The 22650-nt window shown below is 37.2% G+C and overlaps 1 protein-coding gene across 3 annotated transcripts in view; it reads right to left on the bottom strand.

The window, feature by feature from the left end:
* Positions 1-22650, bottom strand: part of SLC9B2 (solute carrier family 9 member B2) — a 49190-nt gene that overhangs the window by 10326 nt on the left and 16214 nt on the right. For 2 of the 3 annotated variants that reach the window (XM_028091214.2, XM_028091217.2), the window contains exons 4-9: positions 20341-20511; positions 16367-16509; positions 15381-15508; positions 13985-14160; positions 8404-8510; positions 4906-5055 (exon numbers count right to left, since the gene is read on the bottom strand). In XM_028091214.2, coding sequence (XP_027947015.1) covers positions 4906-5055; positions 8404-8510; positions 13985-14160; positions 15381-15508; positions 16367-16509; positions 20341-20511 — 875 coding nt within the window. The remainder of the gene's footprint in view (positions 1-4905; positions 5056-8403; positions 8511-13984; positions 14161-15380; positions 15509-16366; positions 16510-20340; positions 20512-22650) is intronic. The other variant, XM_028091216.2, reaches the window with a different exon arrangement.

Below are 22650 nucleotides of genomic sequence, written 5' to 3'. Positions count from 1 at the left end.
TCCTCTCCTTCGAAGCCCAATCCATCTCTGCTCACTTTCCCATGGCCTCAGTACCCTTCTCTAGACAATGCTCCAGGCAGTCCCTACCATCCGTCTCTCCTCTGAAGAAGACGATTCAGTTATACTTGTCCTAACTTTGTAGTCACATCCTTACAGAGTGAGATCCTCCTGTCTGAGTGTTCTTTGCTCACTAGGAAATTCTGTCTCTAGTATACCTCTATAGAGATTCAAATGAATTTGATTATGTACCCAACTTCAAGCTTTATAACCCTCACTTATTTTTCTATATGGCATTATTTTAAGCTTAATCATTTTGAACAGTTGTTTCCAGGTTGTCCAAAATGATATATCTGCATTTAGTTAGGTCAGCTACATCTAATTTCTTCATTAAATAGAAGAATAGTATTTGCTCCTGTCAAGTTCAAATCTATAAAAATGTACTTCAAATTAAAATTAGTGAATGGCCACCAGCTAATCTCCATAATATATATGGAGAAATAATCTTAATAATCTTGAAAATCAGTAAGAAAAAGCAAAACAATCTTTTAAAAATGGACACAAACTTTTGAACAAACTGGTTAGTAAGCATAGGAAAAGATGATTTACTTCTCTCATAAAGAAATGCAAATCAGATCAATAATGAGATACATTTTTCACCTATCAGGTTAGCAAAATATCTGATTTTTAATGATTTCTTCAGAAAAACAGGCCCCTGGGAGATAGGAGGAAGATGGTGGGGGAGTAGGAGACCTTAGTTTTGTCTGGTCCCAGGAATTCAGATAGATATTATCAAATCATCCTGAACACCTGTGAACTCAACTGGAGATCTAAGTAAAGAATTGCTACAATTCTGCAAATGGAAAAGCGACCACTTTCTGCAAGGTAGGAGGTGCGGAGAAGTGAATCTGAGGCGATATATGGGAAGATAAACCCCAGGGGGAGGGAGCCTCCATAAGCTATCTATAGGAAAGTGATATAGCACGGAGCACAAAATCGGAACTTTCAGAAGTCTGCTGCAGTGAGGGACGTCCCCACCTGAAAGGTGCTCAGGTGGTGAAGCGGGGTGGAATCCTAAGTGGGACGGTGTGGTCTCAGGATCCCTGGAATCACAGAAAGAACCATGACCAAGTGGGATTTATTCCTGGGCTGCAAGGGTAGTACAACATCTGCCAATCGATCAGTGTGATACACTACATTAATAAAAGAAAGGACAAGAACCATATGATCCAATCAATAGATCCAGAAAAAGCATTTGACAAAGTATAGTATCCTTTCTTGATTAATACTCTTCACAGTATAGGGATCCCTACTTCAGTATCATAAAAGCCATCTATGAAAAGCCCACAGCAAATATCATTCTCAATGCAGAAAAACTGAGAACTTTTCCCCTAAGGTCAGGAACACCATAAGGATGTCCACTATCACCACTGTTGTTCAACGTAGTACTAGAAGTCCTGGCCTCAGCAAAAAGGAGTAAAAGGCATCTGAATTGGCGAAGAAGAAGTCAAACTCTCACTCTTTGCAGATGTCATGATATGCTATGTGGAAAACTCAAAAGACTCCACCCCCAAATTGCTAGAACTCATACAGGAATTCAGCAAAGTGGCCAGGTATAAAAATCAACACACAGAAATATGTTGCATTTCTATACACCAATAATGAAACAGAAGAAAGAAATTAAGGAGTCAATTCCATTTACAATTGCACCAAAAACCATAAGATACCTAGGAATAAACCTAACCAAAAAGACAAAGGATCTGTACTCTGAACACTACAGGACACTCATGAAAGAAATTGAGGAAGACACAAAGAAATGGAAAAACATTCCATGCTCATGGATTGGAAGAACATATATTGTGAAAATGTCTATGCTACCTAGAGCAGTCTATACATTCAAAGCAATCCCTATAAAAATACCATCAGCTTTTTTTCACAGAGCTGGAACAAATAATCCTAAAATCTGTACGGGACCAGAAAAGACCCTGAAGAGCCAAAGTAATTTTGAAAAAGAAAACCAAATCTTGCGGGCATCACAATTCTGGACTTCAAGCTCCATTACAAAGCTGTAATCATCAAGACGGTTTGGTATTAGCACAAAAACAGACACATAGATCAATGGAACAGAATAGAGAACACATAAATGGACCTTCAACTCTATGGTCAACTAATCTTTGACAAAGCAGGAAAAAATATCCAATGGAAAAAAGACAGTCTCTTCAACAAATGGTGTTGGGAAAATTGGACAGCCACATGCAGAAGAGTGAAACTGGACCATTTTCTTACACCATATACAAAAATAGACTCAAAATGGATGAAAGACCTAAATGTGAGACAGGAATCCATCAAAATCCTAGAAGAGAACAGGCAGCAACCTCTGTGACCTCAGCCATTGCAATTTCTTGCTAGACATGTCTCCAAAGTCAAGGGAAGCAAGGGCAAAAATGAACTACTGGGACTTCATCAAGATAAAAAGCTTCTGCACAGCAAAGGAAACAGTCAACAAAACCAAAAGACAACTCACAGAATGGGAGAAGATATTTGCAAATGACATATCAGATAAAGGGCTAGTATCCAAAATCTATAAAGAACTTATCAAACTCAACATCCAAAGAACTAATCCCATCAAGAAATGGGCAGAAGACATGAACAGACACCTCTCCAAAGAAGACATACAAATGGCCAACAGACACATGAAAAAGTGCTCAACATCACTTGGCATCAGGGAAATATTAATCAAAAACAACGAGATACCACCTCACACCAGTCAGAATGGCTAAAATTAACAAGTAAGGAAATGACAGATGTTGGAGAGGATACAGAGAAAGAGGAACTCTCTTACGCTGTTGGTGGGAATGAAAGCTGGGCAGCCACTCTGGAAAACAGTATGGAGGTTCCTCAAAAAGTTGGAAATTCAGCTATCCTATGACCCAGCAATTGCCCTACTGGCTATTTACCCCAAAGATAAACATGTAGTGATCTGAAGGGGCACATGCACCCCAATGTTGATAGCAGCAATGTCCACAGTCGCCAAACTATGGAAAGAGCTCAGATGTTCATCTGTGGTATATATATTTATATATTTCACATCCATCCAAAAGAATGAAATCTTGTCATCTGCAATGACATGAATGGAACTAGAGGGTATTATGCTAAGTGAACTAAGGCAATTAGAGAAAGACAATTCTCATATGACCCCACTCATATGTGGAATTTAAGAAAGAAAACTGTGGATCATAGGGGAAGAGAGGGAAAAATAAAACAAGACTAATCAGAGAGGGAGACAAACCATAAGAGACTCTTAACTATAGGGAACAAACTGAGGGTTGTTGGAGGAGAGGTGGTGGGGGGGATGGGTAACTGGGTGATGGGCATTAAGGAGGGCATGTGATGTAATGAACACTGGGTGTTATATAACACTGATGAATCACTGAACTCTACCTCTGAAACTAATAATACATTATATATTAATTAATTGAATTTAAATGAAAAAATAAATTTAAAAAAAGAAAAAGAGATCATTTTCACATACTGTTGGTGAGAATATAAATTGGTGCAGTCTTTTAAAAGGGTAAACTGATATTATTAAAAGTATCAATGTGCATATTCTTTCATAGAAGAATTGTATTTCTAGAAATTTATCATCTAGGGGCGCCTGGGTGGCTCAGTGGTTAAGTGGTCTGCCTTCGGCTTGGGTCATGATCCCAGGATCCTGGGACTGAGCCCCGCATCGGGCTCCCTGCTCAGCGGGGAGCCTGCTTCTCCCTCTCCCGCTCCCCCTGCTTGTGTTCCGTCTCTCGCTGTGTCTCTCTCTGTCAAATAAATAAATAAAATCTTTAAAAAAATAAAATAAAAAAAAGAAATTTATCCTCTAAATAAACTCAAAGTATATATTTTGTTGATTTTTTCCCCCATTTTCTCATTTCTGAAATTAGGATGTCATATCATAGTTTAATTGGCAGCATTGTTTTTCATTCTTGGTGGCGTGTAAAATAATGGTGCTTCTTAGACTTGATAATGTCTTAGAGTTTATGAAATATGACATATGAAGGATATTTTATGGAAATGGTTTTGGTCTTAGCAGAAAAGCAGAAACAATCCAAATATCTGTTAGTAGGAGACTGGTTAAATATAGTACAGCATACACGGCAGTACTCTATAGCCATTCCAAAGAGTAAGGAAGGCAGCATGGAAACAGGACCATAATATATTTTAAGTAAAGATATCAAATTATCGATTGGTATATAAGGGGAAAGAGGATGAATGTGTATACACTTGGGCATATATTTACATATGCATAGAAAATAGTGTGTATGATTTAATAATTTATTAACTTGATATTAAGAAAGCCTGTGGAGAAAGACATGTGTCATATGGCCTCACTGATATGAGGAATTCTTAATCTCAGGAAACAAACTGAGGGTTGCTGGAGTGGTGGGGGGTGGGAGGGATGGGGTGGCTGGGTGATAGACATTGGGGAGGGTATGTGCTATGGTGAGCATTGTGAATTGTGCAAGACTGTTGAATCACAGATCTATACCTCTGAAACAAATAATACATTATATGTTAAAAAAGAAAAAAAAAAGATAGCAGGAAGGGAAGAATGAAGGGGGCAAAGTCGGAGGGGGAGACGAACCATGAGAGACTATGGACTCTGAGAAACAAACTGAGGGTTCTAGAGGGGAGGGGGGTGGGGGGATGGGTTAGCCTGGTGATGGGTATTAAAGAGGGCATGTACTGAATGGAGCACTGGGTGTTATATACAAACAATGAATCATGGAACACTACATCAAAAACTAATGTATGGTGATTAACATAATAATAAAAAAAAAGAAAGTCTCTGGAAAGAAAAAATTTATCTGATCAGAAAGAACTTAAATGAGTAGAAGAACTTAGAATGAAATTCACCTTTTCACCGGCCCATTTCAAGCCTGCAAGGAAGGACAAGACCAACGTGCACAGTCCTCCTGACCCAGGGAAACCAAAATACACGCTGCTGAACACAGCTAGCACGGACAGCCCCAAAACAAGGAATGCTCTCTTCCACACAAGTTTGTCCTTGAGGAGAGAAAAAAGGTTGATTAGGTCTGTTATTTCATATAACTGATTTTTAATGATTGATTTTTCTATATTCAGGACTTAGTGGGAAATAAAAACATCTCTCTGTGCCCATAAATGTACACCGTAACATTTACTATCTTTTCCTTCATAGAAGTAGGGTCAGCACATGTACAGATGCTGGTTCCTCTTTCGGAAACTCTAGTTACCTTCCTCTACAGTTATCAAAGTCGAATTTCACAGGGCTGGATGAAGTCGCAGAAACAAGTGCACGGGCTTTGGAGCCAGACAGAGTGGAGTTAGAATCCAGCTCTTTTTCACCCCTGGCGTATGGAGTGCTCCCATTACCTAGCTTCTTCAGGCTTTGTTTTCTCCTCCCCGAAAGCAGTTATGGTATAGGGTTTTGGGGAAGGTTACAAATGTGATATCTCTTACTTTTAGTCTCTTGACTCTTTAATGTGATGCTCTCCTGGTTTTTCTTTCTAAACCCTTGAAAACGGAGAAGCTTTAAGAAGCTATAGACCGAGAGTAGTTTTTTTGTTGTTGTTGGTTTTTAAAGTCTAAGAAATGTGCACCTCTCTCCCTTTATTTCTCCCTCATCAGCCTTTTAAACTTCTTAATCACTCTTTTTAAATTTTAAAATGATTTTTAATTTTTTTTGAGTGTAGCTGACACACAATGTTCTGTTAGTTTCAGGTGTACAACCCAGGAATTCACTTCCCTCTATGTTAGGCTCTTCTCACAGCAAGCGTAGCTACCAGCTGTCACTGCACACCACCACCACGGTATCACAGACTATATTCCCTGTGCAATGCCTTTTGTTCCCGTGACTTACTCCATAACTGAAGACAGGCACCTCCCACTCCCCTTCACCCATTTTGCCTGCCCCCCTTCCCCTTCCCCTCTGGCAACATCAGTTTGTTCTCTATATTTATAGTTCTGATTCTGCTTTTTGTTTATTGATTCATTTGTTTTGTTTTTAGATTCCACATGTGAGTGAAATCATACGCTATTTGTCTTTCTCAGTCTGACTTATTTCTCTTAGCATAGTACCCCCTAGATCTACCTGTGTTGTTGCAAATGGCAAGATCTCCTCCTTTTCTATGGCTGCTCAATATTCCATTGTATATATATCACACCTTCCTTATCCATTCATCTATCAATTGACACTTATGTTGCTTCTATATCTTGGCTATTGTAAATAATGCTGCAGTAAACATAGGGGGGCACAGTCTTTTCAAATTAGTGTTTTCTTTGAGTAAATACCCAGTGGCGGAAATTACTGGGTCATATGGTATTTCTACTTTTAATATTTTGAGAAACCTCCATACTGTTTTCCATAGTGGCTGTACCAATGTACATTCCCACCAACAGTACACAAGGATTCCTTTTTCTCTACATCCTCGCCAACACTTGTTATTTTTTGTCTTTTTGACTTTAGCCATTCTGACAGGTGTAAGGTGATATTTCATTGTGGTTTTGATTTGCATTTCCCTGAAGATAAGTAATGATGAGCATCTTTTCATGTATCTGTAGTCCATCTGTATGTCTTCTTTGGAAAAATATTTATTCAGGTACTCTGCCCATTTTTAGATTATTATTTTTTTTGGTGTTGAGTTGTATAAGTTCTTTATATATTTTGGATATTAAACCCTATTGGATATATCATTTAGTTTTGTTGATGGTTTCCTTCACTGGGCAAAAGCTTTTTATTTTGATGTAGTTCCAATAGCTTATTTTGTTTTTGTTTCCCTTGCCTTAGGAAATATATCTAGAAAAATGCTGTCATGGTCCAAGCTTCTTGATCACTTTAAAAGGCAAGCAGGTCTTTAGAAGTGCTTGATTTGGAGGCATGTAGGCTCTGGTGGTGGATCACCAGAGTTCGGTTCTCAGCTCTGCTGCTTTCCAGCTATGTGAACTTGTTCAACTTCTCCCTAAATCTCAATTTCCTCATCAGCAAAAAGATCATATTAACAGTACTTGCTTCATGGGTCTTATGTGGTTTATACTAGATTGCCTAGATTTATGTGATTGCTCTAGATCAGTGCTTTCCAAAAGAACATTCAGTGATGATGGAAATTTCTATATATGCACCACTGAAATGCTCTCTATCTGCTATAGCCACACATAGCTAGCTAGTTGCTGCCATATTGAATGGAGTGGCACTTTACTGTACTTACCACTTCATTTTATACAGAGTAAGCAAAAAAATATAAGACATTATTTTTCTCTTTATTTTGTTGTATAATTAGAAAATCCCATAATTTTCTTTTGTGTAGTCATAAAATCTTTTACAATTTTAGCTGTAGTTTTTTGGAGCATAGCAAAAATTCAAATCAGCATACCTTCTGATAATGGAAATATTAATTTTCTTAAAGTTCTACTTTAGTTAAGTTTCCATTCAAAATGCCCTGAAATCTCAAAATAATGCCAGTTCTTATAGAAAAAAAAAGACTTTTATATGTTTACCTATTCCAAGAGACTTAGGAGGGTAAAAGAAAATAAAACAAAAAGAACTCTGTGAATATTAAGAAATCATTGTATATAATAAAGAACTTTCATCTCCTTGGTAAGAAATATTGGACAATATTATAATGAGATGTTAAGGTTTAGGTATTTGATAGTATTAGAATGTAGGGTATGCTGATACTAAAAAAAGGGGCCCAAAAGCCATTTTATATCTTGATTACCTGAACATTATGAATAATAGTAAAATAAAAAATAGAAACAATAAAAAACGTTTACCTATTTGGAATTGATGTTTTATTTTTCATGATATTTAAAGTTTATGGAATATAAATTAGAGAAAAAAATTCTAGGGTTGTATTAAAATCTTATACAGTTGACCCTTAAACAACACAGGTTTGGGCTGCACTGGGTCCACTTACATGCAGATATTTTTTGATAAATACAGTACTGTAAATGTATTTCCTCTTCCTTATGATTTTCTTAATAACATTTTCTGTTCTCTAGCTTACTTTATTGTAAGAATATAGTGTATAATACATACAACATGCAAAATACGTGTTAATCGACTGTTTATGTTATCAGAAAGGCTTCCAGTCAACAGTGGGCTATTAGTAGTTAAGTTTTTGGGGAGTCAAAAGTTATACATGGATTTTTGATGATGTGGGGGTCTGTGCCCCTAATCCACACTGTTCAAGGGTCAACAGTATATCTAACCCTCTTCATAAATCTCATGGATAGCACTGATTTGGCAATAAGCAGTTTTAGAATGGGGAGCCATTTCTAAATTATGTTCTTCACATTGGCTTCCAGGGGACCGTTCCAGAATGTTTTTCCAATGACATTTTAAAGAATGACTTTCCCATAGATTATTTCTTTTACCTGGTCACTGCTTGGAAAGTACTGAATAAAAAATCCAAGAAGAGATCCAGCTGCCATACCAATTACCACTTCTAAGATTCCTCTGAGAACGTTAAAAACTGTGGAGCCTTAAAAACATATAAAAAGAAAAACTTCAGACAGAACTCTACAACCATAAATACTTAGAATTTACTTTAATCATCAACATAAAGCATCTAATTACACAGGAGGAAAAGTATACAGATATTTCCTGCTCTCTACATTCTTAAATATATGTGACTTAAAATGCCTAATAAAATGGGCCTATAGTATAAGAAAGCTATGCATATTATTGCAGATAAATTTCAAGACAGGCAAAATCTATGATTTGTGTACTTTTTTTTTCATTTACTTCAATAAAAATTTACCTAAAGGGCCTAGGAAAACATAAAAGATAAAATTCATGAATCAGAGCTAATTTGTTCTACTATACAATAGGCAAAGACTGGGTGAGAAGAGAGATCTGGTTTTCAAATTGCCATTTAAGAGCCTGATTATTTTTTTTTTACTAATAATGATATTGACTTTAGTAGCTCTGATATGTATAGAACACAGTAACTTAAAAATCTGGCAATTAAAATCAAGAATCTTTTTTTTTTTTTTTTAGTTTTATTTATTTATTTATTAGTAATTTCTACACCCAACGTGGGGCTCAAACTCACAACTCCAAGATCAGGAGTCACATGCTCTTTCAACTGAGCCAGCCAGGAGCCCCAAGAATCTTTTCTTACTGCAATGAGTGAAGGGGACTTACCCTTTCTCAAAAGTTATTTTCTTTTCTTTTTAAAGATTTTCTTTATTTATTTGAGATAGAGAGAAAGAGAGCACGAGCATGAGTGGGGAGTAGGGGGAGAGGGAGAGGGAGAAGCAGGTTCTCAGCTGAGCAGGGAGCCCAATGAGGGGCGCCAACCCAGGACCCTGAGATCACGACCTGAGTCAAAGGCAGATGCTTAACTGACTGAGCCACGAGCCACTCAGGCATCCCTCAAAAGTTATTTCTAAAAGTAAATCTGAAAACAAATTATTTTTGAAATTGCTCCCAGAAGAGTTTATTTGTTGCATAGCCTCTTTAAATATCATAATATAACTCTTTGATAAAAATACAATAATAGTAAGGGACTTTAACACCCCAGTTACATCAGTGGACAGATCATCAGAAGCAGAAAATCAACAAGGAAACAATGGCTTTGAATGCCACACTGGATTAGATGGACTTAACAGATATATTCAGAACATTTCATTCTAAAGCAGCAGAATACACAGTCTTTTCAGTGCACATGGGACAATCTCCATGACAAATCAGGCCTCAAAAAGTACAAAAAGACTAAGATAATACCACACATATTTTCTGACTACAACACTGTGAAACTTGAAGTCAACCACAAGAAAAAATTTGGAAAGACCACAAATACATGGAACATCCTACTAGGGGCACCTGGGTGGCTCAGTCTGACTCTTGATTTCAGCTCAGGTCATGATCCCAGGGTTGTGAAACTGAGCCCTGCACTGGGCTCCACACTCAGCGTGTAGTCTGCTTGAGATTCTCTCTCTCTCCCTCTCCCTTTGCTCCTCCCCCTGCTCACATACTCTCTCTCTAAATAAATAAATAAAAAATAAAATCTTAAAAAAAAAAAAGAACATCCTACTAAAGAATGAATGGGTCAACCAGGAAATTAAAGAAAAAATTAAAAAAAATACATGGAATCAAATGATAATGAAAACATGACAGTCTAAAACCTTTGGGATGCAGCAAAAGTGGTCATATGAGGGAAGTATACAGCAACACAGGCCTACCTAAAGACGCAAGAAAAATCTCAAATACACAACCTAACCTTACACCTAAAGGAGATAGAAAAAGAAAAACAAATGAAGGCTAAAGCCAGAAGAAGGGAAATAATATAGATTAAAGCAGAAATAAATGATATAGAAACAAACAAAAAAACCTGGTAGAACAGATCAATGAAAGCAGGAGCTGGTTTTTTGAAAAAATTAATAAAACTGATAAATTCCTAGCCAGACTTAGTAAAAAAAAAAAAAAAAAGAGAAAGGACCCAAATAAATAAAATAAAAAATGAGAGAGGGGAGATCACAACCAATATCACAGAAATACAAATAATTATATGAGAACATTATGAGAAATTATATGCCAACAAATTGGCGTTCTTCCAATCTGGAAGAAATGGATAAATTCCTAGAGATGTATAAACTACCAAAACTGAAATAGGAAGAAATAGAAAACTTGAACAGATCAATAACCAGCAAAGAAATTGAATCAGGAATCAAAAATCTCCCAACACACCAGAGTCCAGGGCCAGATGGCTTCCCAGGGGAATTCTATCAGACATTTAAAGAAGACTTAATATGTATTCTTCTCAAACTGTTCCAAAAAATAGAAATGGAAGGAAAACTTCTAAACTCATGCTATGAGGCCAACATTACCTAGATCCCAAAACCAGACAAAGACCACACTAAAAAAGAGAATTACAGGCCAATATCCCTGATGAACATGGATGTAAAAATTCTCAACAAGATACTAGCAAATCAAATCCAATAGTACATTAAAAGAATCATTCACCATGATTAGGTGGGATTTATTCCTGGGTTGCAAGGGTGGTTCAATATTTGCAAATCAATCAACATGATACACCACATCAAGAAAAGAAAGAATAAAAACCATATGATCCTCTCGATAGATACAGAAAAAGCATCTGACAAAGTACAGCATCCTTTCTTGACAAAAATGCTCAGCAAAATAGGGATAGAGGGAACATACAACGTCATAAAGGCCATATACAAAAGATCCACAACTAATATCATCCTCAATGGGAAAAACTGACAGCTTTTACTTTACAGTCAGGAACAAGACAGGGATGTCCACTCTCACCACTGTTATTTAACACAGTCCTTGCCTCAGCAATCAGAAAACAAAAAGAAGTAAAAGGCATCCAAATCAGCAAGGAAGAAGTCCACACTGTTCTAAGAAAAAATGTGCTAACTAGTTATGTGGTTTCTTGTTATTGTAGTTTAGGGTAACCGAACATGCCACCCCAAGGTATGCCACTTTGGCATAAGGATTATTTTGAGCAGAAGGCAACTGAGAAGAAACAGAATCAAGAAAAGATGTCTATCTTCTCCTATCTACCTAAAAGGAGGACATAAATTTTTAAAGTGTCTTTCTCCCCTCTACCAGGAAGGACAGAAGTTAACCACTGAGACAACTTCAGACTCTCACCAGCCCAAAGACAGCACCAGAAGAATCTGTATAACCAACTTTGCTAGAAGCAGCCCTAGCTACCATTAGTGTCCCTATTTGCTACCTCCAAAAACTCAAAGTTCTTTTCCTTTGTCTTGCACATCTCTACAAAATTATTGTTCTTTGCTAAGATGCTATATATATAAGCCCAAATCCTAATCACCCCTTTGAGTTAGTCATCACTGAGTTCTCCCCTCTGCAAGCTTGGTGCGCAGGCTAACTGCTTTTCTCTTGTTAATTTGTCTTTTGTCAGTCTGATTTACAGGGCCCCAGCCAATGGACCTATGGTGGGTAGGTCCTTTCCTTTCTGAGAGTTTCAATCATCTCTCTTATTTAAAAAAATAATTACCTCTGTAGTAATTTTATTTAGCTAGGGCAGCTCTATGTTAGGTAATGCTGTGACTGTCAGAAGCATCTAGCTGTGATAGTAGCCTATGTCTCAAGCAATTACAGTAAATAGTTCACTATAAATGTGTAGAAATTAGCTAATTAGTTTCAGTCTCTGGTATGTAAAGTTGCTTAGAAAGAAAAAAAGACTTCTTGGGCGCACCTGTAAAATTTCTGATTCAGTAAGCCTGGCAGGGCTTGGGATCCACATTTTAAAGATGTTCCAGGTAGTTCCCACCCAAAATGTTTAAGGAATACATTTAGTGGAGCAGGGCAGAGGGAGCATAGCATTGCTAACTAGGAAAGTTCTTAAACTATCCATAGCCCACACTCCCCGGATTATGAAAACCCCAGTAAGCCCTCCCCTCACCTCCCCCATTTCTCTCCTTCCCCTCCCCTCTGGTTCTAATGCAAACTCTTGCTCTAATGCCTGGTTTCCATTCCCAAAAGCTCTGATTTCATTGGTCTGAGGTAGTGCCCACAGATGAGTATTTTTGAAAGCTCCCCAGGTAATTCTAGTGTGCAGTTGAGGTTGAGAACCACTGTTTTAAAGATGCAAACAAACAGAAAGTTGAATTCAGACACTGAGAGTAGAAAAGTGGTTGCCAGGGGCTAAGGGGTAGGGGAAACAGGGAGAGGCTGTTAAAAGGGTACAAACTTTCAAGATAAAATGAATGAGGTTTGAGAATCTAATGTTTAACATGGGAACTGTAATTGATAAAACTGTATTGGATAATTGAAATTTGCTAAGAAAGTAGAACTTAAATATTCTCAACAACAACAACAGGTAAATATGTGAGGTGATGGAAATGTTACTTAATTCGACAGGAGGATCATTTCACAATGTATACATGTATACCAAAGCGTCATGCCGCATGTTTTAAATGTCTTACAGTTTTGTCAATTATACCTCAATAAAGCTGGGAAAGAGAAAACAATAAAAAAATAAAATAAAGAAGTATACCAGGATATCAGTGAAAACATAAATTTGGACACGTATGGTAGAATGAAAATAAAGACGAGAGTGTAGATTTGACCTAATAGATAATAGGGAATCCTCATTGGTTCTTGTGCCAAAAAGTAACTAACACTATGAGAACCATGTTTTGCTAAGAATAATTTAGTGACTGGATGTAAGGCAACTCTAGGGCAATGGGGAAGAAGTGAGGTTCTAGGTAATCAGCATAAATTGTAAAACGGGAAGATAAGGAGAGAGACTGAAAACACATGACCTTCCAAGAAAGTGTGTTCCCATATTGGAAACTAAACTTAGGCTACAATTAAGTTTTGTCAATAATATGGAATTGCAAATCTTATCTCCTGATCTTGGACATAGATTAAAAAGAAACTTGTGCTGTGCCAAAGGAGAGTAAAAGTGTTGATAATAGCGTGAGACAAAAAGTGCCTTGTGCCCTTCTTTTATTACTATTTAGCACAAAATACATCCATATCAGACACTTAGTGAGTACTAATAAGATAGCCATTAAAATCATTGCAGTTATTGCCCAAAAATGTTAGAAGAGAGGAGAAACTGTTCTTTAAAGAATACTCTTCCTTCCCCTTGGATGGCTCTCTAGTCACTGGTGCTCTGAAAAACCTACCCATCTATGTGTGAAGTCTGCAAGATTTAACTCTCCCAGAAGGCTCCATGCAAAAGCTATTCGAATCCTTCCTTAAACTTGGCTACTCTGGATCCCCCACTAATGCCTTACCAGACCACTGGAACAGTCCATGTCCAGAGGGTTAAGGGAGTAAAATAGGAAGCTACCGGTCCCTCCTTAGGTATAGAACCAACTCTTGGAGTTGCTTTCTCTATTTCAGTCTGCCTTACCCAATTATCAAGCAAATATGCCTTGCTTGTCACATCATAATTTATGTCTTTAGGGCACAAGAGAACAGCTCATTGTGAACTGACCAGTTTACCTGTGGAAAAGGCCATGCCCAAGCATGTGTTGAAGCCAGTGATAGCCAGAATGTCATCGAAGCTGCCAGCAGCCATGAGTAAGGTCGGGATGCCTTTTTCAACCCCATAGCCTCCTTCCTGCAAAAGGAGCATTGAGGGTACCACGACAGCTGGAGATACAGCACCTAAAACAAAACTAAGTAGGCAGCACTTTAAACAGTTGATCCGGTGTACTCATTGTTATTATTGTTGTGGAAATTCTAGTAAACTCTACTCTTCTAGAGGTTACACTTTAGACAACTACCGTCTTTCAAATGGCAGTGAAGCCCTAAGCCAGAAACACACACACACACACACACGTTCTATAGAGCACTTTTTCCAAGTGTGGCCACAGACAGCTTGTACTGGAACTACTTAGGTTGCCCGAAAATATGTAATTATGGGTGGTACCGAAGGCCTCATGGGGTTAAGTTCTAGGAATCTGCCTTAAAAAACAACAAACAAACAAAACCAAAACATTCATAGTATGAGGGTTGAAAAACACAGCGTGGACTTTTTAAACTGGAACCGAGTGATGTTGGACCTTCTGTTGGGACTTGGTATGTAAAAAAGACAACGGATTAGGAGAAGGCCATCATGGCCGTGATGGCGAGAGTAACCCCAGCAGACGCTGTAACAGCCGAAAATGTTATACACTATTTTAAGTGCTTTACCTATATTAACTAATTTTATCCTCACAACAGTCCTAGAAGGTGGCTACAATCACTATCTGCATTCTGCAAATGAAGTGATTGAGACACAGAGAGATTCATGAACTTGCCAAAGGTCACATACTAGAAAGTCATGGGGCTGGGACTGGAATCCAGGCAGAACAGCTCCACAGTCTCAACCATGAGAAGTAAGAATTTCTTGCTTCTTTCCTACTTATTAGTACTAAGTTCTTACTAAGTGCTTCTCACGTTTATTTACTTCTCATGACTGTTAACCATTCAAAGAACTGGCAGTGGAAGGAAGACAGTAGAAGCACCTAATCATAACTGTCTGGTGTCAGAAGGAGAAAAACAATATTAGAGGTTGATAACTGTTGACACATTTATTATCCTCTGGACAGACTTTGAGGTGAGTGATGGCAATTTCTCTCACCAGCATGGAATCAGGTGTAGGTAAAATTTTTTCAGTAGTTTAATAGTAATAGTAATATTACTTTTTCAATAGTTTAAATCATAATTGCTATAAAAGTTAGACATATACTATATATAATATATTTTGAAGTTATAATATTTAGATGATGCTGGAATACCTATGTTTTAATTTCTGATGTCCTTAAAATAATTTGTTATGCATTCTCTTGTATGGAATCAGAGAAAGCCCTCAACATCTCTGCATTATTTTCATATTACAAAGAAAAATCATTACCCCAGCATAAATCCCCATTGCCATGGTAAACCCATTAGGAAGTGAGCAAGAAGAGCAGATGTGCACGCCTCCACCAGACAAGGACCCATGGATAATCTTACACAAACACCCTTCAACTTCTTCAGGGCCTGAAATAGAAAAATAGAGATACTAAAATAATCCTAGAAAGACAGGTAGAGATTATGACATTAAATACTTTTTCTTCAGTATTCAGACCATGTCTGGATTATCATAAATTTTCCAGGTAATGAGTTTTAACAAATATTTCAGTGTTCTAAGTGTTTTGGAGATAGCTTATTTAATCCTCATAGCAACCTTATGATATAAGTGATATTATTATTCCCAGTATTTTTAGACGTCCTCATCTAAAAAGGCACAAGTTAAAGTCATTTGCCCAAGATCATGAAATTGGTTAAGTTACACAGCCAGGTTTGAACTCAGGCAGGATGTTCTAGAGTCTGTACTCAATAATCCCCAAATTAGCTGATTGAACACTCTCAGCATTAGCTTTTTTAATAATTGGTGGCCCCATAAAGAGGCCAGGGTGAAAATCTTCATCCCCAGGAAGATTCATTCTTTCATTCAAAAACATATGTTAGTAATCACATTAAAATAAGCATATTTGAGACTCCTCCTCTGTACCAAACAGTTTCTTGAGCTGGTATAGTTAGCTCTAAACACTTGCATAAGGCTTTGCACACCAAAAATGTAATACTTTCTCTCATCACCATTATTTACAAGGATGACCTGTATCTCTGTTAGAGAAAAGCAGAGCGTTCACTCTTAGTGCTGTCCCCATAGAGTAATTCCACCTCACTCCAAGAAAGAATATGAGACATCTTCTGGGAATAGTCAGTCCTGTGTGAAATTAACTCCATTCTCTTCTTGAGACCGTCACACAGTGTCTAAAGCTCAGTGGTTCCCAATAGTAGCAGTATTGGAGGAATACAATTCCTGGTCAACAATTAGAAATTTACACTTCATACCTTTGAATCAAGCCCAAGACCAGCGCGGACCAATATGACAGACAGGGCCATGCTTCTCAAAGCGGAAGACCACTTGTGCTTGATCTGTACATTATCACTAATGACAGGGATATTTTTGAGAAGAAACCCAGCAAGCAGCATACCTAGAATGGAGAAGTCAATAACTCTTTAGTTAGTATACAAATACAGAAAATATTTTTGGCACTTTACTTATTTTTGAGTTCATGTCTCTTTTATATTCTTTTTTTAGAGTTTTTATTTAAATTCCAGTTAGTTAACATACAGTGTAATATTAGTTTCAGGTATACAGTATAGTGATTCAGCACTTCCATACATCACCTGGTGCTCATTACAAGTGCCTTCCTTAATCCCCATCACATATTTAACCCATCCACCACCCACCTTCCCTCTGGTAACCATCAGTTTGTTCTCTATAGTTAAGAGTCGGTTTTCCTCCATAAGAGACTCTTAATCATAGGAAACAAACTGAGGGTTGCTAAAAGGGGAGAGAGGTGGAGGGATGGGGTAACTGGGTGATGGGCATTAAGGAGCGCATGTGATGCAATAAGCACTGGGTATTATATAAGACTGATGAATCACAGACCTCTGAAACCAGTAATACATTATATGTTAATTAATTGAATTTAAATTAAAAAAAGAGTGTTTTCTGATTTGCCTTCCCCCCATGTTTATCTGTTTTGTTTCTTAAATTCCACATATGAGTGAAATCATATGGTATTTGTCTTCCTCTGACTTATTTCACTTAGCATAATACTCTCTAGCTCTATCCATGTCCTTGTAAATGGTGAGATTTCATTCTTTTTTATGACTGAATAATATTCCATTATATACATACCACATCTTCTTTACCAATTCATCAGTTGATAGACATTTGGGCTGTTTCCATAATTTGACTATTGTTGATAGTACTGCTATAAACATTGGGATGCATGTATCCCTTCGAATTAGTATTTTTGTATTCTTTGGGTGAATACCTAGTAGTGTAATTTCTGGGTTGTAGGGTAGTTCTATTTTTAGCTTTTTGAGGAAACTCCATAATGTTTTCCAGAGTAGCTGCACCAGTTTGCATTCCCACCAACAGTGCAAGACGGTTCCCCTTTCTCTGCATCCTCGCCAACACTTGTTTCTTGTGTTGTTTATTTCAGCCATTCTGACAGATATTTTTTTGGCACTTTAGGTGTGAAAGGGACTACCCTATAATCTCAGGAACCACATCGTTTATGCTTAGTCCCTAGATGAAATAAGGGACTAAACTTTTGATAAAAAATTAAAATATGTTAAATTAGAGGAGCCAAAAAAAAAAGGTTTTAATGTGCAGATAAAAATTATTAGAATCAGGGGCACCGGGGTGGCTCAGTCGGTTGTGCATCTGGCTCTTGGTTTCAGCTCAGGTCATGATCTCATGGGTTGTGGGATAGAGCCCTGCATCGGGGTCCACACTCAGTGGGAGTCAGCTTGAAGATTCTCTCCCTCTGCCCCTACCCCTCACTCTCTCTCTAAGATGAATAAATAAATCTTTACAAAATGACTAGAATCATTAATAATTCCTAAATAATTGAACCTGCAAGGGAGAAATAGGTTGCAGTATTTGGATAGAAATGTGGTCAAATTCTAAACATAAAATGTTTTAATACAATGCCCAATTCAGTCACTGTTTTGTGTGCAAATAGCAAACAGCTCCTAAAATTATTTGCTATGTCAGATTACCTGAATTATCAACAAATACCTGTATGGGTTCTATTTTATCTTCAAGCCAGATAATTTAATACAAAATATATAACTTGCTTTGCAAAGGCTTATAGCTGAGTTATGATGAAATAGACATTGCTCTGTCATGTCAGCTGCTGACTCTTCTTTTGTTCAGCCATTCAACATTTACCTAATGCCTTCAGTATTTTATTTTATTTTTTTAAAATTTTAAAAAATATTTTATTTATTTGAGAGAGAGAGAGAGAGCATGAATGAGGTGGAGGGGCAGAGGGAGAGGGAGAAGCAGATTCCCTGCTGAGCAGGAAGCCCAATGAGGGGCTGAATCCCAGGACCCTGGGATCATGATCTGACCTGAAGGCAGACCCTTAACGGACTGAGCCCCCCAGGCTCCTCACCTTCAGTATTTTAGACACTGTACTAGGTATTAGAAATATAATAATGAACAAAAACTTGGTACTTCATGTCAACAAGCTTTCAGCCTCTAGGGGAGCAAGTTAAACCGACAACCTCAAATTTATGGAAGCATAAGGCAGTATTATATGAGCTCAGACAGGAGGGGTGAGTCAGAGGGATTCAAAGAAGGGAAGAAGGGGCTGGGGAGTTGAGAAGTTTCTGGATGGGTTAGCAGTTTCTTCCAAGACGTGAAGATGAAGTGTGACACATTCTGGGAAGTATAGGTAGTTGACAGTGACTGAGGGAGCTGAGGAGCTTGTGAGAGAATTGTGCCCTCGCTGATACCACATGACCTACAACAGAAAAGACTTCTCCGTCAGACACTCTGAGGCTTCTGGCCTCTGTTCTTCCCCAGCAGTACCCTCTGTTCAGCATGTCCTCACAAGCACTGCACATGAAATGATTAAACAAATTTACTGCAATGTTCTGTATGTAAGCTCTGAGAATAGAGGCTAATGACAAGCATAGCTTTTGTGACTTGCTCCAGACACCATCAGGCCAGGATGCATCACTGCCAGGCATCTTTCATCACTGCCATTTAATCTAGAAGATCTCTTACATTCTGAATTCTGCAGTTAGGGTGTTTCTAGAATTTTCGCAAGTATGAACTAGCCTACAACAGTTGTTTTTAAAAGAATAGTAAGGATAATCCATGCTCGTGGTAAATTAAAACATTACTGACAAGTACAAGACTTATCCCAACTGCAAACTTTCGACCTTGATTCACCAGTTTTCACTCTTATGGGTTTTCTGTGCCTTTCCAGAAAGTTCCTATACTGATTTAACCCTGCTTCTGTACGTGCGCGTGTGCCTCATTTTTTAATAGTTGCAATAGTATCGGGGCGCCTGGGTGGCTCAGTCGGTTGAGCAGCCAACTCTTGGTTTTAGTTTGGGTTGTGATCTCAGGGTTGTGGGATCACACCCCGCACCAGGCTTCCGGCCCAGCAGGGAGTCTGCTTGAGATTCTCTCTCTCTCTCTCAAATAAATAAATAAATCTTTAAAAAAAATAGTTACAAGAGTATCTCATTGTTTGGAAGTACTGTAACTTTGGACCAATTAATGGACTTTAAGGAACTTTTCAGATTTTTCATTACAAACAGTGTTGATATGAGCACAGTTCAAAAGAAATAATAATCTAACAAGAACTCAAAAATATGTTAAGAGTTTCTTTTGGAGTTTTGTTAGGGGGGCATGAGGAAGCATTTTTTATTCTCCAAATGAATGTGAAAACAACTTCCCTGGGACACTGTTTCCTTTGCCAGTGGTCTGGATTGATATGGCCACCTGATATTGATTTGGCAGATGACCCCCCTCAGTCCTTTGTCAATGATGTGAGTGACTTACAATATATTGAGCCCTGTTTTGTAGCATTTGCTGATTTCTGTCTTATAGTTACTTCTACCGTGGTTGATGTTAAGCTACCAACGTGATGTCAACGAATGTGCAATTGGGAAGAGCTAGCCAGTGGCACACCATTATATACTAATTCCATAGTATCAAGAGCACAGATAAGGGGAAAATGCAGTAAAATAATTAGGAAGTGATCAATTTTGAGTATCTATTGGTCTTGTTTTTAATGCAAGTTATTTAATTTTAAGTAAAAATTAAAACTGTAAATTTAATTTAATTTTTAAAAATTGCTGTGTTTAACTCAAAATTTAACAATTGGCTTTTGGTGCCAGCACAGCAAATACAGAAATATCTTATGTTGATTTTCAAAAGCTTCCCAAACTGCAATTTTTAAAATATGATTTACTCTTGAAGAAAAGAGAAAGTGTTTAGCACTTACCTAGAAGATGAGGCAATGGAGGCAATGTAGGTAACTTAATGAGCCCCAAAAGTTTACCTCCAATGATGGCACAATAGAATAGGATTATAATTCCAAATAGGTTTCCTCCAGGAAGACATTCACTGCCAGTAATTGACCAAACTACAGCCCAGAGAAGAACCACCATGGTAACTGAAATAAACCAGGAAAACTAGTTTCTACCAGTAACTTGTCATATGCAGGTTTTGGTATAATGTAAAAATTAAAAAAAGTTGAACATACATACAAATATTTATAACCATGTGTAAATTTTAAAGAACATCAGTAATATGAACAAGTGGGTAATTACCAACCATCTTAAAAAGTAGGCTATTACCAGTGTCTTTGGATCCACCTATGGCCCTTCCTAATCCCATCTCCCATCTCCTTTTACACTACCAGAAGGAAATACAATCTTGAATTTTTTTTTTACCATTCCCCTATTTTTCTTTATAATTTTACCATAAATATTCACTAGTTAATAAAAAGAGTAACATTGGCTATCTTTACTCTCTTCATAGGAGAATGCTTGAACAATTGCATTCCAGTATTTTTAGTTCTGTCTTGAAGTAAACACTGTTATTGTTTCTTTTCTATAGTCAATGTTTGTTTACAATTATCCACATACTCATCTATTTTCTATTTGATCATTATTTGTTATGGCAACTCAACCCTTTAATCTGGGACAATTACTTTGTTGCCTGAAGAATTTCCTTTAATAGAGGCATTTCTATTAGAATGTGAAATATGTTTCTTTGTTTGAAAAGCCTGTGTTGTACTAAATTGTACGCTGAAAATACAAAGACTCCTGTGAACAGTTGGGCAGACCACTCAAAACTCAGAACTCGTGACCAAAGTACTGACAAAAACCGTAATAATCCTAATAAAAGCACCAGCGCAATTAAATCTCCACTGATATTTGCATCTCACGGTCTCTTTTTTGAGGACTTAATCCCTGGAACCACACTTACTACTTCAACATGTAGAACCCTGAAAGCATTTGCTTTCAATAGAAAGCAGTTTCATCTAAATCTGATCCAGATTATAGTTTTCTCCATCAATCAAATATTTGTTGTTGTTTTAACTGAGGGACAAGTGTTGGCTGCTACTTTATCTGTACTGTTGCTTCTACATCCACATGTGGTTTCACTAGATAGTTTAATGGTGTAGAAAGCTGAAAAGTCTTTGAAGCCCCTAAGCCAGCAACTAACTGCCTGAAGGAGTTCAGCTTTTTAAAAAAGTCCTCATTTTAGTAAGGCTTTATCTTTAATTGTAAGAAACCATATACCTGATCTTCTTTTTTTTTTTTTTTTGATGAACATTTTGGTTTATTTCTAAATTGAACTATTATGAATTGTGCAGAGTGGAACAACCTTGTACATATATTTTCGTGAACACACATACATCAGGAGTGGAACTGCTGGACCAGCTTTAGTAGATATGGCCAAATGGCTTTCCACAATAGTTACACCAATTTACACTGTTACCACCAATTACTTCAAAACTGAATTTGAATGTATAGTATATGCCATTATGGTTTTAATTTGCTTTTCCCTGAAGTTCAGTAAAGTTGAGCACCTTTCCATGTATTTATGGCAATTCAAGTATTGACTTTTAAGAAGTGCCTGTACAAGTCTTTTGTCCATTTTCTATCAGGCTGCCTGCATTTTTCTTAAGGAATTCTTACATTCTGGGAGATGAATGGATAAAGAAGATGTGGTATACCTGATCTTCTTTTGTCTGTTTTTGTTTTTCAGTGCATTTTGCATTCACTCGCTATTGCTTGGTGATGCAAAATATAAATGTGGCAGGAAAAATTATGTACAAATGCAAATTTTCATATGACACTGACACAATTCCTTATTTACCATCATATATGAACTAATTCATGGTACAGAAACAGTGTGGAAGAGCATACTATATTTCTCATGAAGATCTGTTGGTAGTAAATTCTTAGTTTTATTTATCTGGAATTACCTTTATTCTCATTCTTAAAAGATAGTTTTCCAGGGTATATACACTTCTAGGCTGAGAGTTACTTTCTTCCAGTTCCTTGAAAATACTATTCCTTGGCTTTCTGGCTTTCATTATTGTTTTTAAGTCTCTTTTAGGGAAATCTTTTTCTTTGGCTGTTTTCAAGATCTTTACTTTTTCTTTGGTTTTCTGCAATTTAAGTGTGATATGTTCTGTACTTATGTTTAATTTCAGTATGGCTTCCTTTTAGTCTGCTTAGGATTTTGTTTTCCATCAATTCTGGAACATCCCTTTTTTATTTCTTCAAATATTTCCTCT

This window comes from Eumetopias jubatus, unplaced genomic scaffold (assembly GCF_037043125.1).
Source record: "Eumetopias jubatus isolate StellerSeaLion01/CBP00866 unplaced genomic scaffold, mEumJub1_p1.0 scaffold_2, whole genome shotgun sequence".
NCBI lineage: Eukaryota > Metazoa > Chordata > Mammalia > Carnivora > Otariidae > Eumetopias > Eumetopias jubatus.
Note: the sequence above shows the minus strand (reverse complement) of the source record. Positions and strands in the feature narration are given on the sequence as shown.